Source organism: Myiozetetes cayanensis, unplaced genomic scaffold (genome assembly GCF_022539395.1).
Source record: "Myiozetetes cayanensis isolate MyiCay16 unplaced genomic scaffold, myiCay2020 scf5-8, whole genome shotgun sequence".
NCBI classification, from domain to species: Eukaryota; Metazoa; Chordata; class Aves; order Passeriformes; family Tyrannidae; genus Myiozetetes; species Myiozetetes cayanensis.
The window spans coordinates 21,583,526-21,603,666 of record NW_026087742.1 but is presented as its reverse complement, the minus strand read 5'-3'; the positions used below and the strand labels follow the sequence as shown (position 1 = coordinate 21,603,666).

Here is a 20,141-nt window from a genome sequence, read left to right as displayed (position 1 = left end):
CATGCAATTAACTAAGCTTTTAACATTTGACAAACATCAGTATTGTTTGCTGGATATGAGTCTCTAGCCATTAACTTGGATTGTGGCAAAACTATTTAAAGCCTACTTAACCTCCAGATCAGTTTTAGCGAGTGATAAAAGCCAGATTTATATGGCAGTAAAAACCATTAAAATCATCTCCCTTCTTCCTTCCCCAAATTTCCCAAAGCAAAACCAGCAATTCAGTACCCAACCTTAGCGAAGCTTATAAAAAAATAATGCTTTAGTGATTCATTTGCTGTTTAAAGATCTTTTGGATATCTAATAACCAAGAGAAAACGTCTGTAACCTTTTAGGACAACAACTACACACAGGAGTCCCTGTAACTACGCTGGACACTGTACCCCTCTCAGATACTGCTACTAATGCACCTGCCATTCCAAACAGCCAAATACATTCACAAATTCATACAACATGAGTGAAACATTCATGCTTCTTCTGTTCTACTAACCCAAGGACTTACAGTAAAACTCATCTTTATAATAGCAAGTGCGGGGCTTTCCCCCTTTCTTCTAAAACATTTCCACAAATTTCAATAAAATAGGTGTCACATGTTCACAACAGCAGACTAACTGACCTTTGAAGGCAAGGAAAAAAACCTTCTTCCCCTCTAATAAACCTTATGTACAGGAGAGATATCTTTTTAAATGACAAACACCACAAGTAAGAAAGTACTGGAAGAGAAAAAGGTGTTACTTTCATAAAGCACTTGGATAAGAACACATATGGTCCCTAGGGAGGTAGATAAAAAAATCCAGGTAATTTTCTTTTTAAAGGAAACAGAAAAAACAGACCAGGGTATAAGCTTCAGTGTTCCAGCCAGGTTATGGAGTGAATTAGTGACAGGACAATGCTGAAACTCACACCAACAATGTTCTCTTATACAGAATTTTGTTCATTTTCAAATTAAAGAAACATTCTTGAATTCTCAAAGGCTTCTAAAGTTACAATCCCCATGCCTCCTATGCTTACAGATACACAAGCATATATGCCTATCAGTTACAAATAACAGGAAAAGCTGTGTCAGCACTTACTCCTGGCAACGTGTGTGTGTTGAGTGACTCTCCTTCTGCTTGAAGTGTGGGTTCACGAACTAAACTGATCATTTTAGGTAGTTTTTCATCCCTTTCTCCAGAATCATCACAAATGCTGGATCTGTCCAAAGCAAAAAGGAAAGAATCTTTGGAGATATAAGTGCTGAAAAATCTGAGAAAGCTTATGCGTGATTTTTGCATTCAAACCATGGCTGTTAAGCTAACATTACAAACTACCAACTCCTTTCTCCCTACATACAGCTCATTAATCTCTCAAACCATTTTCCTCATCCTAGCTACCTCTCAGAAGATTCAGCTTCTGATCATAAAGTTAATAAAACCAGGCACTGGCGAATCACAGAGAAAGTGAGTGCTGCACAGAAAGATGAAACAGAGAGAGCTTAGAACAAATTTGGAAAGAAAAATGTTTTAACCAAGTGTGATAAAATAGTTTTTTTACTGCATCCCTTATCCCAGAGCTGCAGAGTTGTGCCTTTTTTTACAGCCAACAAACAAACAAACCAAGAAAAACAACCAGAAAATATTCAATAGGACATCTTTTAAAGCTTGCAATGAACATAAATTTTTCTAAACAAACATACTCAGATAACGCAGAATTGAAAAGAGACAAGTTACATTGATCAGTTTTGTAGAATCATACTTATTTGCATAAAGTGCTGTTATTAATTGACACTGGCGGTTCATAACTTAATTCATATTTTAATTCATATTTAAAAATATGAAGACAAGTCTTTAAAAATCCACATTGTTACTACAATTATTCCATCTCATTATATTTACTATTATTCCAGTTTCCTAATTCAAGCTAAGGACAATACAATATTCAGCTAAGACCACAGACATCAGGAGAGCAAAGCAAAACAAGTGTTTCAGTCTCAATAGAGGAGGGAAAAAAGTATCTGAAAATCATATAGCTCCATTTCATTCAGCCTTTCCATATTGCACAATGGTAAAGAGGTCCTGACTAGACACCACTATGAAAAAAGTTGGTATTTCAGCTGTCCTATGCTGCTATCTGCCCAAGCAGATCCAGAGAGAACAAGGTCTTCCTACCTCCCTCCTTATGGGGCCTCCGCTGCGCTCTCAGTATTTTAGAAGACGAACACAGTTAAGTTTTTATGCATGCTCAGTCTATGCAGGTCAGATTTTTGCCTCCTTTTACTACAGGTTCAACCTTTCTGGTAAGGCTACAGCAGTACTTTGGCAAAAGATCTTCTACGAAAGAGGACAGTGCTTCTCCCCAAGTGTTTCAATAGGCTTTATAGCCTCTCCTTACCGAGACTGCCCGTTGTCCTCAGACGATGAGTGGAAGCTCTCCATCTCCTCACTGTTCAGACCCAGCTCAGAGCCATAGCTCTGGTGTACCAGCTGCCAGAATTCCTGCTTGGTTAGCCTCTGAAAGAAAGCGAGCTAGTCAAGAACCACAGTATGGGACTGGAGGTAAAAAAGCAACAAGTCTGAATTACGCCACAGCCTTTAACCTCAATTCTGAAAAGGACTGAAAGCATTTAGGTATCACATTCCAAGATTGGATTTCAGCATTTTGGGCAACTGTACTCCTGTCTACTCCATATTCCCAACCGACCACTGTTCAATCAGACATAAGACTGTCATTTGAAGAAAACACAACACTTGTAGCCACTACTTGCTTCTTTGTGTGTCACCAACAATTTCACAGACACCTTCAAGGTACCTCCCCTCTTGAATTTCACTTGGTACAGCACAAGATTAGTAACTACTAGACAGTCAAGGACTCCCTCTTTGATCCCAGACAAACTGCTTAACAGACCTGCCTGTTAACAGACCTTAACTTAACCTGCCTGTTTCCTGAGGATGTTCAGAGTACTTTACAAATTGTGAGAGGCTTCTGTTTCAGTCATTACAGTGGTGTCCACGTCAGCCAACTGCCCACTTTGCCAAGGTGGGACAGGAGGTCCTCACTTGGGACCACCAGCAGCCTCTTTATGAAAAACAGTTGATTTTGTTCAGGATGACCTTGACTCACTACTAGCTATCTTCTCTTTCTCTACAGTATCTCTGCCCTGCTCCATGAATTCCCATAGCTACTGGAACAGTTCTTTTAGATCCAAAGTTTGGAAGTGAAAGCAGTATGACACATTCATTTCTGCAAAGTAAGCAACAAGTTTCAAAGTCCACCTCAGCTGTAAAAGGGTATAGGGAGAAGAAGGGAAAAAAAAAAGAGAGAGAGAAAGAAAGAAAGGAAATAAGGTTCTGGTATTTAGCAGAGCTCAGAGAGCAATACTAGCAATCTTAAAAAACAGAGACACCACACTGGAAAGTGTGCCTCGGCCACAATCCATATTGATCAAGGGAACAGGACTGTGCTAATGAGGCAGTAACACAAGTACTGCTTACTATTTGCATGAAATGATGACATTAAATATCCATGCATTATTTAAAGGGCTTTTAAATGATCCTCTCCACCTCCTTGCTTCACCTGTAGAGTGTTACACTACCTGCAATTTTAGACAGACACGAAGGAGCTGACCCCCGGGCAGGAATGTAAATGCGCGGCCCCGCGGCTCTTCCCCCCGCCGTGTCCCGCACCGACACCAACCTGGCGCTTCCCTTGGGCAGCGCCGCTGCCGGCACAGCCCCGCTCCCGCCGGGAGCCGCCGCGCTCCCACTTCCTGCTGGGCGGCGGCACCGGGGCCGCCCCCGCTCCCGGAGCGGGGCCGGGGCAGCGCCTTCCCCGGCTGCTCCCGCCGGCCCGGGGCGGGACCCGGAGCTCCATCGCGGTCCCGCCGCCCCCGCGCCCCCGCTGCGGGACCCCCGCGCTGCATCGCATCTCCCGCCGAACCTCAGCGAAGCGTGCGAGGACCGGGGCAAGCCCGGTTCGGGAGATCAGGAGGGGATTTTCCCTCGTGTGTTTTCCAGCACAACAGGGTTTCAGGCTTTTCAGAAAGCAGCTGGCACAAGCACGCTATTGGCAGAGATCAGTTTCAAGGTATTTAATCCTACCGAGGGCAAAGTAAACATTAAAACACAAAACACACAGCCGTAAAGCAAGGGTCATAGCGGCTACTGCCAGCCTCCTTCCGCCACGGGGGTTTGCTCTACAGAGCAATGCTCTGCTAAAAACACGTGCATCAACATACAGCTGCCTTACTTTCAGCAGGCATGTTGTCTTTTAGAGCAATAAATTCATAACCATAAACAACTACCTACAGTTGCTTTCATTAAGTGGTCAAGAACAGGTGCAAGCATTACAAAAATATTTCAAATATATTACAAAAAAATTTCAGAATATGACTGAGGTATCTCTAGACAGCACGCACCTTTCAACCAGAAATCAAAGGACAGGGGGAAAAGCTTCCACTTCCATAGCCCAATACTGCCAGTGTTTTTATTTCCAGTCATAAGGAAATAACTAGGAAATAGTTAATGTCATCAATTAAATTCACTGGCATGTTCCGCAGCACTCTATGGGCAAATCAGACTGCCCTTGAACAGTGAGCTCAATAGTTTGAGGAAAGCAGAGAAGCTTTTCAGCTATGCATTTTAGGAATCTATAAAGCTGTTTCCTGTGGTTTTGTAAAGTCAATGCTACCAACTTCTGCTTCTAAAACAGGATTCTTGTGCTCTGCCCAATTATTCCTAGCTCAGCAGATATAATAAGTTCTTAATGGTCACAACCCAAGATCAAACCAGACTTGCTTTATTTTATCAGAAAGGATCAGTTCTGAAAGCAAAGAAGGGCATAAATTTTCTGGGTCAGACTTCTGCTTCTGAAAGGATGGTTTAGAGAAGCTCTGAAGCTTGAAAGGCTGAATCTAAACATGAATTACCCATTCAAGGTGATGGTCTATGCAGGGTTCTTCCTCAGTTCTCTTTGTGTACAAACACAAAGGCTACAAGAAGCAGCTGCAATACAATTTTGTCTTTTCAGCTGCAGCATAAAACATCAATACCTTGCTTCACACTCAACAAAGCAGTGTCATGGCACAAGCAATACTACAGAATACCACTGACAGAAGCAAAGCTGCTGATTTTTACCCCCTATCGACAAATGCAGAAATAAGAACAAGACATGCCATACAGACTGTCTCAAGAGACAGCCCACCATACACCACACTCCTGCCAGGTGACTCTGCTACAGAACTGTCTGACTGCTTGTTTGCAGAACAGGGGAGGAAAACAGCAAGCTTGCTCTTTAACTGCCCAAACATGAAGGTCAGAATCAAACCAAGCCCTCTTTGATCTCTAAAATAACCCCTGTTGCACACAAAGGTGCAAATAAACCTCTCTTTTCTCAACGTTCCCTGAGAAGCTGCTGAAGAAGGCAGAAGTGTTGTCCTGGAAGATGTCTGCCACAAGAAGCCCAATTGATCAGAAATTCTGGTCCCTTCTCACACCTCTAGACTTACCTGCTACAATGTCTCTGGAGACAGGTGCAAATCTCTACCCAGCATAGCATACAAAGAACAATAGGAAAGTAAATCCAACTCTAAGGAAGAGGACTCATGGGAATTGAGACCGATTAAGTTAAGATCTTGTTCCATTAGAAATAAGGAGTGCTGTGTTTGTTTGGGATTTGAATGACCTGTCTAATTATATTTTAATTTGTTCCTTCTCCCTTAAACTGGAGGGATATTTGACACCCACAAGCTTTAGGAAAATAAAGCAAAGGTATAAATGGCATTGCTCTAACTGTCAATAGCAGCCATAGTAAACTTGTTTTACCAATCTGGAAAGCCTATTGCAAAACAGGATTTTCAGCTGATTTTATAAACCGATGTATTATTGAAAGCTGCAGTGGATATGGAAGCAGCTATCTGTTTTATCAACACTGGTGTCATGTCTCTTCCAGACCTGCATTAATGATTCCTTATTTTCCATGATGCTGGATCATTTAAAAAACAATGGCAAGGTAAAAGCCTAAGAGACTCACTCTGCACACATTTTGAAATAGGGATGGAGAAAAAAAAAACCCAACAACAAAAGGTAGAATTTGGCTTGAAAGAAAAAAAAAATCTTTACATGAATATTTAAAGCATAAAAAGCCTAAGAAAGAACCATCTTAAGAGGAAGGTACCCACTGATTCCCATAAAGGCACAAGATGCACAGTACTGTATTCTGAGCAAGGTGTAAAGGAGAAGTTATGAGCTAGAGAATTACGACTCAGATAGAGGACTAGGAGTCCTGTCAGAACAGTGATGCAAAGTTGGGGAAGAGCATCTGGATGGATAAGTTTAGGCACAGAATAGCACGTTTGATGTTTTTCTTGCACAGTGCAAGCTACTTCTAGAAGAAAGGCAGACTTAACAAAGGACTACTTGTTCAACCACCTAGGACATGCAATACTTAAAGAGGTACAAGGCAGAACGGCCACAAGATGGAGATCTGGGAAAGGGCATGCTGACCCCACTGAGAAGTTCTGCAGGTGGTGAAAGCTTCAGGTGTATCAGGTAAAGCAGACAGGTCACTCTTCAGAGGTGAGACCTCATAACAGGAAATCTATGCCCAGGAAGTCTTGAAGAGGCCAGTGACTGAAAATTACCTCAGCATAGACATGATTTGAAGCAAATACAATTCCAGTCCCCTGGATCCAAATCCTGGAAATTGGGGATTATTCACCATCAGGTGGCGCAAACCAGCACTGTGACAGCTACAGAGTTATACTTCTGATTACAACAGAATTACTTTATTTCACAATTTAACATGCCAGGGCCTCAGACGCATGAGACATTTTTCAAATGTATGTTGTCCCTGCCATGGGGTGGTGAGGAGAAAGCAGTAAAACTGCTTGGATGTACCAAGGGCAGCCGTTCAGTAGACAGCTGTCACTGTAGTGGAATCAGTGGATCCAGCTCTAGCAACTTCAGTTTCTACTTTCAACTCCACAGTGCCCTCCTATAGCTCGATCTAGTAAAGAATCTTAAAGTAGGCTGACAGGTGACTCAAACACATTCTAGCAAAGAATCAGAAGTCATTACTACATTGCAGAAGTAGGAGCTCAACCTAACAGAAATCCTGCTTCAGTAACTAGTTCCAAACATACTCCATTAAAAAGCCCTTCATCTACCTCATGGCAATGTTCCATATCACAACCAAGAACCCCCATGCAGAAAACCTCACAACAGACTTACCTTTTAACATACTTCAGTGAGGATGCAAGCAAGCTAACAGCAAGATTTGATAGAAGGAATAAGGATAGTTCCCAAGCTACTCAAATGCACCGATGCCTAAAAACTGCTGACTTAATACATCTCATCTTACATGCAGTCCATGCCTCCTGCTTTCTTATCTATCCTTCAGTTAGTGCTCTGAAGTGAAAAGTCATTCCTTATGTGACACTCATTTCAGTGTCACAGAGTGGAAACACACAAGGAAAACTAATACTGAACAGCACAAAGCTTGTTCATCTGTTCCAGCCCCTTGGGTAGATTTGTGCACCTGAATGTCCATACATTCACCCTCCAGCATGACAAACTAATCAACCAAATAAGGTAATTGCTATTCCTGAAACTGCATAATAGAAGAAAGCAGGGTTACTTCCAGCTGCACATTCCAGTTAAAATATGACACAGTACATTGTGGCTGGATTCAAGACAAGATGGTTATGATGTTACAGTTAAATAATATTTTATTTGAGGGAAAAGAGAGTAGCAGGAAACATTAGCTTTGCCTTAAATCGCACTTCCTTATTATTTTCAGTTTTTGTTTGACTGAAAGTGTCTTTAGTCTGCCCTAAAATTAACCTAAAAAAAAAAAAAAAAAAAAAAGGTAGCTACAACCTAAAAGTAGTCCAACAGCTTTAAGCCTTTGGGAGCCATTGTAGCACAGTTATATGTGGATATTTCAGTGTGCAAATGCAACTGTGTTAAAATATCTAAACAATGAGAGCCATAAACAGGAAGAAATTGGTTCACAAAAATTATCTTTCTTACAGTGACATTCTGCAAAAGTGTCAGTCCATTTTTAGAAAGAAGATTAGCTTAAGTATCCACAAATTGCAATATAAATCAAATTGACCCGCATAGGTTGCCAAAATACACTTTCGTATCATACAGCCTGCCTTTGTTGCATTCATTCAAGGTCAGGGGAGTTGTAATGAAAAGGATGGCAAAGGTTCAGCTGACTTAATTGAGAAGGAGATTTTAGGCCCTTCTCTTTAAAAGTTTTCACTGAGAAAGCCTCTTGCTTTTGGATTACAAATTAATCATAGAAAATGTAAAGTAAGTGCATAGTAATTTAGTAACATATGCTTGAGCTGGTAGTGAAGAGAAGCATGCAACCTATACACTCCATCAACAGCAGAGTTTAAGTGGCAGTATGGGAAGGAAAGGATGAGAATTTTATCTGGGATGTAAAGTATAGGGAAAAAAAGGAGAACATCAGATTAGAATTCTGAGTCAGAACGGAAAAGCTAACTTCAAGTCTCTTATCCTCCAAAGACACATCTGCCCACATTAGAAAAAGTTACTGACAGGTACAAACTCACCTTATCCAGCAGCACATTCTGCCACAAACGGAAGATACTGAGGTAGCTTCTGTCTCTTGCACTGAATGATGTGAAGAAAAACTGCAGGAAAAACAAGGTGAAAAAAAAAAAAAAAGCTCATTTGTAGGTACTTTCAAGAATGCCAGAATGCTTCCTTGTATCTTGAATATCGTAATAGGTTTTCAGCAACAGCATGCCACTTTTCACATTCAGGAAATCTGGGGTGTATTCCTTACACTCCACACTTTTTATCACTTTCAGTAAGTAAGAATCAGATCCCCAATGCCCACACAGTATATAAAGACACTTGCTCTTCTGGGCATCTGACTACCCTTGGCATGAAGGAAGAGCTCTTTCTCAACTAATTACACACTTAAATCTGTTTCCCACTTCCACATAGGAGGTGAAGCAAATCAGAGATTCATTAATATGCCTGTTTCTTACAGGCCACAGCTCTTTCCATCCTTTTGCCACATATTCCTTTTACTAACATTTTCACATGAGATGATGTGAAATAAAAATAATTAAAATATGAGATCAAATTAGATGCATCATTTGCAGTATTAAAATCTTTCCCATTTGAAAGTTATTTTTTAGTAAAGAAGTCTGTCTTCCTTGTTGGTGAAAGTTAATATTGGATAAATTGAGAGGGAACGGCCAAATATGCAGAATCACAGTTCCTTCACAAAGAACAGCTCCACATTAACTGTGGAAAGCTATTCTCTGTATCCACCCAAGAATTATTATTTTCAAGGCATTTACAGAAGATCTATGTTGCACATAAGAAAATTCTGCATCGTGCTTTTCGGTTTTTCAAATACACACTCACAAACTTCATTTCCCAGCACATATAACTGCATGTTCTAGGGTAAATTTCTCCATAACTCAAAACCCATGACACCACAGTCCTTTTATTTTCAGCAGTTTTCTTTTGGGGGCACTTTAAATCCAGTGACTTCGATATTTTTCTGATATCAAGAATGGACATTCTGAATTTATGCCCTGAACTTATAGTTTTCAAATGGCTTTCCTTTCAGTCAGTGAGACAAAGCCTCTTCCTTCCTGGTTACTGCATCAACACTATGAAGGGATTCTGCAATCAAACTAAAGTTGAATTACTAAGCCAATATGCACAGGGACCAAATCACCAAGTCAGCCCCAATCACACTTAAACTTTGACAGGGAAGTTACTTATGCAAATATAAACTGGAACAAGTGCTCTGTCCTAGACATTATCATTTAACAAGAATATATTTTAAAACAACTTTTCACCTTCTCTCCTTTTGTTGCTATTTGTATGGCATTTGGAATGAGCCGAGCAGTCTTCTCCTTTGTCATGAAAGTGATATCCTTCAAGGCAATAGAAATCTAAGCAGAAGCAGATTTAATAAGACATATAAAAAATAATTGGTAAGGCTAAAAATTTGAAGTTAAAGAACATGCAAGAGGAAAGTTAACTAACCTTAAACCCTGGGATGCAATTTATTTGAGATCACAAAGGCAATTACTGTCTTCACTTGCTAAGCTTAACAGCAAGTATTCCAAAGTAGAAGCTAAGGTGACTTAAGAATAATCTCCTTTCATACTAGGACTAGAGAAGCAAGTGGTTCTTTCTTCTTTCTCTCCACTCCTCCAGCCATACTTCACAATCCCAACCAAATAAAAACCACAGATGTGAAAGCCAATCTCAATCAGCATGCTAGAATAAAGCAGGACAGTCTATTATCTGATCTCTCTTGTCTATGTCATCTCGCATAATTGTGCAATATATCCCATTTTCAGAGGTTTATTTGCAGTGCAGACACTGTAAGAAAATCTTCCTGCTTAGATGTGCTTGCCTTGTATATTAGTACTTGAAATTTAGAAGAGCATGGTCTGACTGGCTGCAACAAGGCATTTCCATTCAGCCTACCCTCTTCCCTTGAAGGTAAGGCTGTGCTGCCTTTCAGCTTGGGAAAAGGAAGAACCTACGTCTGGATTTGCTTTTTCCCCTGTGTGCAGGAGGTCCTCCACTTGTTCTCTCTCTTCATCAACACAACCTGCTAAGGAGGTCCCCAAACTAGACTCAACCACTGTAGCTGATGAGCTCAGGTTGCCTAAAGATTATCACTGAAGATGCCACTCTGCTAAACAGGCAGCCACAGCATACCAGGATGTATGCTGTTTTGGCTGAAAAGTCAGTCTTAAAAGAGTTTACATGTTCAAGGGTGTAATTTCAAAGGGTTTATTTTTAATTTATTTCAAGTCTCAAATAAGAAACATTCAATTATCAAATACATTTGATGAAATTAAGCTTGGTTTTCAGTTAAGTATTTCTACATACCCTCACTGTCCTAAGTATACCAGCTATTTGTTGTTTGTCCTGTGTATTTCAGAGCACTTAAATTTAAGAGAAGAACTTAAGCTATGAGCGTCTCACAGCTCACAGAACATTTTGACACAACCATACTGTGACACAACATTTTGACACAACCTCACCTACTAGCCAGGTTACCTTCCCTTTCTCATTCACTGCCTTATGAAAGTTCTGCAACAGATGCAACAACTACTTGAATGAAAAATTTTAACTCATTAAATTTTTATTTAATTTTTATAGAAATAGAGGGCCAACATATCACAAATACTGAATTTTGTCCATACTGTTCAAAAGCTACAGACCACAATATGAGAACTTGCAGAGATCATTTATCAATTCCCTTTTGCTGTTCTTAGATGCCGATATTTACATGTGGGACTAAATCAAATGAGGTTCAATGCTGCAGAGTTCTCAAATAGGGCAACACCATGCATTGTGTCATGCTTCTCATTTTACAGGAGAAGATTATGTGTTACATCCCTTTATAGGGTAACTCTCCTTGGTAAGGAGAGGCAAATTGTCACCCAGGAATGTAAAAGATCAGCTTTTGCATAATTCCTAAACTTCCTATGCTGAATGATTGACTGAGTAGGCTTACTTCAGCGTTAGGATATCTCCAGTGCTGTTCTAATTTTACAGAGCAATGCATCTGCATATTGACTCAGGGATGCAGGCTCTTTCTTTACAGCTTAAAGTCACTAGTATGAGATTGACTGGACAAACTTTGCTTGAGGGATTCTACCCCAATCTCCTGACAGCATAGGACAAAGAAAAGGTGGGATTCAAGAGTGCTAAGCGATCTTACTGTGGTCTCCCATCGGAAAATGTTGCTGTGGAAACAGAGCCAGTTTTCAGAGAGATATAAGCGCCCTTGCAGCAGGATATCCTTCTGGAGTGCACAGGCATAATCTGTGTAGAGAGAGCAAGAGCAAGGTACTCACTCACTGCAGCACAGTTGACCCAGACTTGTTAACTAGAATGAGATAGGAGTATTTCAACATAATAAAAAGCCATTTCTTTCACTCCTAAGAAGTCTACAAAGGCAGACTTGTACTGGGTTACATCCAGACCACTGTTCTGGGAACACCCAGAGTTAATGGAATATCTCCAAGGACAGCACTCCATATATCAACCCCTCTGTGTATTATCCTATGCTTTCAGAGAAGAGGTATCAGGCAAGACCAGGAACGACATGAGAAGTATTCATTACTGAAACTTCAAAGCACCTAAACAAAATACACAAACATTTTATAATATAACAGATTATACTGTCAACTCCTACATAACAGTAGTTCATATGTTGTAGTAAGATAATTTTCCACTAAACAGATCCTATCACAAGCTAAACCTATCTGCAGAGTGAGGCACTAAAAGGCATCTCGAGGCTATCCAGTTTTTCAGGTGGGGGATATTTCCAGAAACTGTCATTTTTATGATACTGTCTCTGACTGAAACATCCCTATTGAGAAAGAAGTTTCAGCTAGAATGCAATTACCCATCGTCAGATACCTGCTAATTAAGAAATAGAGCAGAGAATTTGGTTGCACTTTTTAAAAATCTCAGAGAGCTTTCACTATTTCAGAGCCTGAAGATTCAAACAAAAGGAATTTTCAGAAGTACTACTGCTAGATAATTAAGACAGACCTCTTCCTGAAGCTCCAAGCTAAAGAAGGCTATCTTATGTATAGAAAATACCCCTTATGTATAGAATGTAGGTATTCATGCAGGATATTAATGATTTTAACTTCAGAGGTATCAAATATCTTTATTATTTTGAAAAGCATCGTATCTGGTATTGTCCTAGCCAGAATTTTGATTTTGTGTACTACAAGATGAATACAATTCTTGTTCAAATATCGAGAGGTTCATGAGTCCCCAACATCCTAACTTCAAGCTAAGTCTGCATCTACAGAAGCTTTTATTATAATTTTTAAAGTTCCCTTGCGTTTTTCCCCTCAAATGATCAAGTGGAAATAAAGTTTCTTGCAATAAGAATGAGACATTTATACAAGCCCTTGGAGACATAACTGTAAACAGAATTACATAAACTTAAATCTAAACCATAAGTGCACGTTTGACAAAAAGTCAGATACCAAAATGCTAAGAGAGGAAGGCAGCAGGAGCTTGAGGTTAAGGACTTGAGGAAAGCATTGCTAAGAAGTTTGCATGGGAAGGATTCAGACCTATAAAGGTCATCACTGGGCAAGTGATGAGCAAACCCATCTGACCCACTTACACAAAAGAAAATATCAAAACAAAAGGGAGAGATTTCTCCTTCTAAGTTTTCAGAATCAGTAACTAAATATGCTGATTGTAAACAACATTTTCAGGAAAATTACAGCAGCATTCCTTTAAACTCTGATTTAGAAAGTCTAAGTAATTCCTTTCATTTTAAGAAAATATTTCCTGCAATCTTTGTATACTGTGCTCATTACAGTGGAATAGTTGCCTTTTTTTAACAGTTAAGTTAAGAACAAGAGCAGTTACAATTCTTTTAATGAACAGCAGCAAGTAGGGGCTTCTCTGAGCACTGTAAAGCCTGTAGTAAGTTTCTCTGCATGAGCAAAGGAAGAGCTCTTTGCTTGGAGGATGCAAAAAGTCATTCCAAAGAAGCACTGCTTTTTACAGGGTAAAAAAAAAATTATATAAAAGTAGAGACTTTGCTTCTGATGGAGCAGGTGCTAAATTGTTGAGATTAACCCATTACTAAATCTTTCTCTAAGTCCTAGGCAGTCTGTTCTTTGAAACTGTGCTTCTGAGATTGCTCCACGGCTTTCTGTATCAATCAAGTGTAAGGAGAAACATCAAAACAGTGCTTTGAAGTAATACCCATTTCTTCTGTTTTACTTTGGGCACTAAAGTATTTTAAAAATTCAGAAGGCATTTCAGAGGATAACTGCCTCCTTCTGAGGCTGAAAAAAGACACAGGGATTTAACTGTTTCAGAGCTGTTGCTTGCACTCTGCGAACGTACACTGACAGCCTCACAGTATTAATTTCCCTAAAGGTTGCATAAAACGAGAAATTAATTTTAAACAGACACAATGTCACTTTTTGTATAAAAATAACACACTAATCCTTGGACAGGGTATTTGATAAACAAATACAATGGAGGCAAGTGATAAAGGAGGGAATAAGGTGCATCACTGTATTCGAAAGAGATAGGGTTACATGTTTGCCTTCTATGGATTCTACAGTGGAGTGAATCAGGGAACTGGAGCTCAGAAGGAACATCTCTGTGTTGAGACGTTATGCACCATAGTTTGATATTCTTCTGACATCAGCTTCTTTCTTCTCCTATTCATCTGAAAAAGTCTTTTAAATTACAAACACCCACTGTGTCGCCCAGTCCCACAAGTCACATTAATCAAGGCGCCTAGGCAAGGGTGTTAGTTCCAGGGAGCAAGGAGAAAGCTTTTGCTAAGGAAGATCTACCTACTTAACACGGTCTCTGAAACATCCCTTAACTTTGTATCCAAGCTCCAAACCATTACAACTGCGGAATCATTCCCTCCTCCACCAACATCTACAGCAACTGACTGTCATAACTATTTGCCTCTTTAAAGTAAGAGAGAGACTCAGACACTCACAGTATAGAAAATAAAAGATTGTAACACTGCAAGAGGTACGCCAAGTCAGTCTGCCATACTGGAAAGAGCATAAAACAAGTTCAGCGCTCTCAGGATTAAATTCTACCTCTGCTTTTCTCACACTACCATCTCACAAGCCTGTCAGTGCATGTGTGCAAAGTTTATGTGCTCAGTGCTCACCCTGATCTTGCATAGTGATCTTTCTTTCCAACTTGTCCATTATCATATCTCCACTATGGGTTTTGTCTAAAAATCCACTAGAAGCAGCATCAGGAAAAGTCATTAAAAGGTTTCCATCCTGTATCTAGATGAAGTGGAGGATTCTGCACCCTCTCCTTCACTTCTCAACCCCCAAAATGAATCTGTCATTTTCCCAAAGCAGTCAGTACAGGAGAGGAGTATGGACCTGACTCTCCCTGAAGGTATCTGGTGCTATTTCAGAGACAGGAGAATAGAAAGTTATCAGCTGTTGTTAGAATTCACCATAAAAAAATCAAAACGCTTTGACACTTCTGCAATCCGGAGTTATCAGCCAGAAGACAAGGATTTTTGCTGTGATTATGTCTTACCTACTATGAGTCTCTCTGAGTCTGGCAGATGAGAAAACTGCCTCTTGAATTCTTCACTCCTATATTTGTAAGTGGAACTTGAGAGCTGCAACAAAGAACAGTAAAAGGTTATGCAAACAGATTTATTTTCAGCCTTCAACTGTCTTCATACTGGAAGGGTAATTTTATCTTGAAGAACAAATGAACATCAAAAGAGCAATAAAGAATAGGTGGTATCTAAATGTGATCATCGCTGTAACTTTATGCTTGCTTATGTAAGAGTATTTAGGACAGCACGGGCCAAACTATTCCCTGTATCAGGCCAGACGCCAATTACAAGGTATTACAGCTGTATGATGGCAATCTGCTGCACTCATAAGGAGATGAGAGCCCTTCTGGGACTAAATATTCTAGCACAGGCTAAATACAGAGGCAGCAAGGCCACAACACAGACATGACAGAGTAGATCAAGTCCTCATTTAGGTCACTAGCTAGACACAAGGACACAACCTAGAACACCAACATCTTACTTGGAGTACCATTTCAGGAACATTACAATGCACTGGATTTTTCTCCAGTTGGTATAACTAGACTTGCAGGACTAAAGCTAATAGTTTCTTCCAATAAGCACAAATAACAGCACCACCATCACTTCTTGATTTTCAGCTCTGTTCTACATCTCACCTCACATTCAAGGAGATCACTGTTTGTATGATTCGTTTGAGATTCAAATTGGGCAGCAAACTCACAGCAAAGGAGACTATTTTGATGGACTTTCAACTCCTTATTCTTATAAACAAGTGTTCCTGCTCCCATTCAAATAAAGAGCTTCAGCATGTTCTCCAGAAAATACTCTGCTGTGAAAGCCCTATTTTTCATTTTGCAGTTATAACAGGGTCATTTTTTTTTCTTGACAGATGTTGGACACTTATTTTAGAGGCTGTCCTAACCACCTAACTAAATGCTGTATAAGGCCATGACTCAGCTGGACTATAGCTGAAACAGGAAGAAATCACTTTCAAGTGTTAGTAAAACCAGGTATAAATATAATGAAAAGACCTCCTTTACACTTTTTTTTTTAAACTTTCTAAAGATCTTAAGCACATGGCTGCTATTCTCTCCTTGAGCAACTGTATTACTCCAGAACTTGACATTAACCATTAAATCCATCTCTGCCATAAAATTTGTTGCTATCTACTTTTAGCATGGGGGAAGAAAGGAGACAAGGAACCACTTCTTAGTGTATAACCTTGCAGGATGTTTACTACTTTTGACACACTCCTGTTGTATGTTAGTTGGTCTACCCTTTCATTATGTTTGTGCTTGTTGTCAAAACAATCCCAGAATAAAGACAGATTTATCAGGGTCTTTTAATAAACTAGAGCAAATTCTGCTCCCACCTCCTCAAGATTCTCATATTTTCACTCTTTTTTCCATAGAGGACATACCTGCTTCTTGCAGTTCAAGAGTTCCCTGAACACCACCCTAGACTCACAGATTATGATGGTGTGTCATCTACTTATACTCAAAAATCAAGCTCTTAAGCCACAACAACACATAAGTGCTACTTCAAGGTCAAATGTTTAAGTGCACCTGACACAGGAGAGAGCAAAGTTGTCCTGAGTCGGTTCAGCTTTAGAAAAAAAATTATGTTAATGTTTATTTTATTCATGATAATTAAAGGTAAGTCTTTATGTTTGATCACTGTTTGAGGAGGTATTTGCTGTCCACTAATATTCTGAGCATGTAATGCAAAAAGGCAGTGAGGGGTGGAGACAGAAAAGACATCCACCCCTCCCCTTCTGAGAAAAGTATACATGAAAGCTTTGAGTGTAGGTAAAGGGCAATATGTTTAACAGGTCATCTAAGCTGTATCCTGCCAGTTATATTTCAGTTGTTTCTGAGATTATAAAAACAACATGGAGAGCATGTAATCTACTGAAGTAGATAGGCTGTGGTTTCTTGGCCTTTTAACTGAAAAAGGTTGAAAGAACTTTTAACTGGTCATCCAAAACAGGCATCCAACAACTGCATTGCTTTGAAGAAACTGAGTTCTTTGCAATTACTCTGGAAAGAGACACAGAGAAAAGTGAGAAATTAACTCACATCTGTAAGGTTTCCCCCTGTAGTTCCAGAGACCCTATGGTTTACATTCAGTCATACCTCAGTTTACTGAAGTCTAGCTTGTGTTGAAAATGCCAGCATACAAGAACTGGTCTGCCATGAGAGCAAAAGAAAACTCACAATCTCCAAGTCTGATTTAGGAAACCATGATTTAGGAAACAATGCTTTTAAGGAGAAAAGTAGTTTCTCAAACAAAAAGGAATCAGAAGGAAAGTAGGAAGATCATAGTATCACAGACACATTTATATTAGTGCCTGAATCAGCCAGTTCAACAGCTCCAAGAATCCAAACTCAAGATACTGAGCTTTACTTAGGATTTTTTTTTTCCTAGAGCTTAAAACCTGCTATAGCTTCTGAGAAATCCTTGCTGGCATTTAGAAGTGTTGTCATGAGCGACAAACAAGAAAGCCTCTTATTAATTGTAGCTTTCTACTGAGGTCTTAGGCTATTTATGCAGAGCCTGCTCTGAATCCTTATCTAATCAGCAGGAAAAGAGAGAGTGAGCACACTGAAACTTTCTACCCTTATCTTTTCCCTACTTTGCATGAAAACAGGCTCACTTAGATCTGTAATTGTTACCTATTCAGTATATGGCTTGGTGATTAAGAGATCCCTCAATGGATTTGGGAAACAACAGGGACAATTTTAACACTACTGGCAATTTCAATTTCCCTGAAGTGAAGAAAATAAGACATTTCTATGAATACACCATCTCTTATAGTGAGTACTATAATGCCCAACATGTGGCTGCATTTGAAGCAGGTTGCCACATCTGGGTTACAAAATCTAGCATCAAATATTAAAAGAAGTAAGACATAAATCAGATTGTAGTATGACATTTAAGAAATGAAAACAGCAACTCATTTTTAACATATACGCATTTCTAGGTTTAATTATAAGTCATCAAACAAACACTTTGCCTGAGGATAATCTTAGGCATTTATGGTTATGTTATATTTAATCACCAAGGAAATTAAGTCCAGCCAACAATATATTAGCATTTTCCATCTGAAGCAAAAAAATATCCAGAAAACTATAAATAAGCATAAATGGAAAACCACCTTCAGTGACAACCAAAAAGTTTTACAGAAGACATTTATGTAAGAACCAAGTATTACTTGGATACAAATAACCAAGTGATTCTCATATGTCATTTAGAAAAGGAACAGTCCAACTACATGAAGTCATGTTCCAGAAAAAAATATGTAAACTTAAATAGGACTAAGCTGAGTTATTTATAAGATAGAAAAAAAACCAGCTTCCCTTCACATTTACATCTTCAAAGTGCAGCCACTGCAAACAATTTGAGCCTCTTAGCAAACTGCAGGGGAAAATTAAGCTATGCCTTCTCCCAGGAGTACAGCAAAAATCCTAATCATTATGAAAGTATTTGATTGCACAGATCACTAAGCATGTAAATAGTCAAATCAACCTCAGCGGAATGGTTTGCACAATTTTTAACAATCAACTAATGACAATAATAATTTTGAATTTACTTTGTTAGTGGTTTCCCTTTGTTTTGAGAAACCACAAAACCCAAGTCACCTGACAATTTGCATTCCATGGTTTTGACATGCAGCTATGAATACAAACAGCTGAGATCATACATAAGTTGACCTCACCAGCACAGCAACACAATTCTGATGTCACCTCATTTTAAGAGATGCACACAAGTCTCCCATTGAGCTTCAGTCTTGGTATCAGTTACTACCAAGTGCTTGGGGTCCCAGAATCTAATAAACCTACAAGGAAGCTGCCCCACCTACTCCCCTTTTATGCCCAGAAGCCTCACTTAATCATCAAAATATGGCCCAAGGAACACATGGCTTTGCTCCTCTGTAAATCCACATAAAGCATGTAAATCCATGCCACTCTCTCTAAACCCCACTTAAAGGCCACCTGACATGCTATCCCCCAAGGACAGAGGACCTTGATCAGTAATTTCCTATGGAGTTTCTAGATATGGTCAAAAACAAATCTGGAGATATTAGTAAGGTTAGGATGAAAGTCCATTATAATCCTATGCTAGTGCATTAAAACAAATATTAAACTATTCTGGCAAAAGCTCCTGCATTTCTACTGAAGAACACATTGTGTTCCTCCCTCTTCAAATTCATCTAAAACCCTTCTTTGCATCAGAACAAAGAAAAAGAAAGAAGCCTCCAGAAGAACACACAGTCAGAGAGGAGGTTTGATTTTGTACAAGACTACTTTATACTGGAAATATTCTTTAAACTTATCTGATTAAGGGGGGGGGGGGGAAATCAACCCAAAAGCAAACTAAGAAAAAAGCAAAACCAAAACATACCAACATCCCACTTTCAGTGAGACTAAAACCTCACTAGGTTGAGAGCCAAGTTAATAGTCCTGAACAAAAGCCTCATTGAGCAGTGTAAGGCAGGCAAACTTAGGACTTCATATACCCTAAAATAAATTCAGGCATGCTTACCTATAAACACAAGAACAACTCCCCTGGGACACTGAGATGGTGGTCGCCCTGCTGAGGCTACCTGTAAAAGGTGCCAAGTCTGACAAGCTTTTCCATCAGAGAAATGTGGACACCACTGCAGCCATTTCTTCAGTCTAGAAAAGGTCACTGTGACCATCCATCTAATCTTTATCACTCAAACCACAGCTCTCCTACTTTAAAACTAGAGCTGTGATGATCAAATTTCCCTTTGGCAAAGACTAATGTATGTATTTTACTTTTTTAAATTAAATGTCACTCCTAATGGAAAAATCCATTCTAGCTATGCATAGTTCTTCTACTAGTCTGTTACTTAATCTTGTCTTCACTTTGTGAATTATTTTTGAATTGTAAGCAAGTTACTCTGTATCTTCTTTTGAGGTAAGGATTAAGCCTCTCAAGTATAATAGCAAAAAGATTTTATTTTTTCAGACTTGTTCTTGTGGCTTTTCTGAATCCCCTCCTATTTTCAATGTCATTCTTGAAAGCTTAAATAT

The 20,141-nt window shown here is 39.3% G+C and overlaps 1 protein-coding gene across 8 annotated transcripts in view; it reads right to left on the bottom strand.

The window, feature by feature from the left end:
* Positions 1-20,141, bottom strand: part of GRAMD1C (GRAM domain containing 1C) — a 53,205-nt gene that overhangs the window by 19,564 nt on the left and 13,500 nt on the right. For all 8 annotated transcript variants that reach the window (XR_007630848.1, XM_050331868.1, XM_050331869.1 and 5 more), the window contains 6 exons: positions 15,075-15,159; positions 11,722-11,825; positions 9,833-9,928; positions 8,561-8,641; positions 2,371-2,489; positions 1,074-1,194 (listed from right to left, as the gene is read on the bottom strand). Coding sequence is in view for 7 of the 8 variants with exons in the window: in XM_050331868.1 (XP_050187825.1) it covers positions 1,074-1,194; positions 2,371-2,489; positions 8,561-8,641; positions 9,833-9,928; positions 11,722-11,825; positions 15,075-15,159 (606 nt within the window). In the remaining variant the exon portion in view is untranslated. The remainder of the gene's footprint in view (positions 1-1,073; positions 1,195-2,370; positions 2,490-8,560; positions 8,642-9,832; positions 9,929-11,721; positions 11,826-15,074; positions 15,160-20,141) is intronic.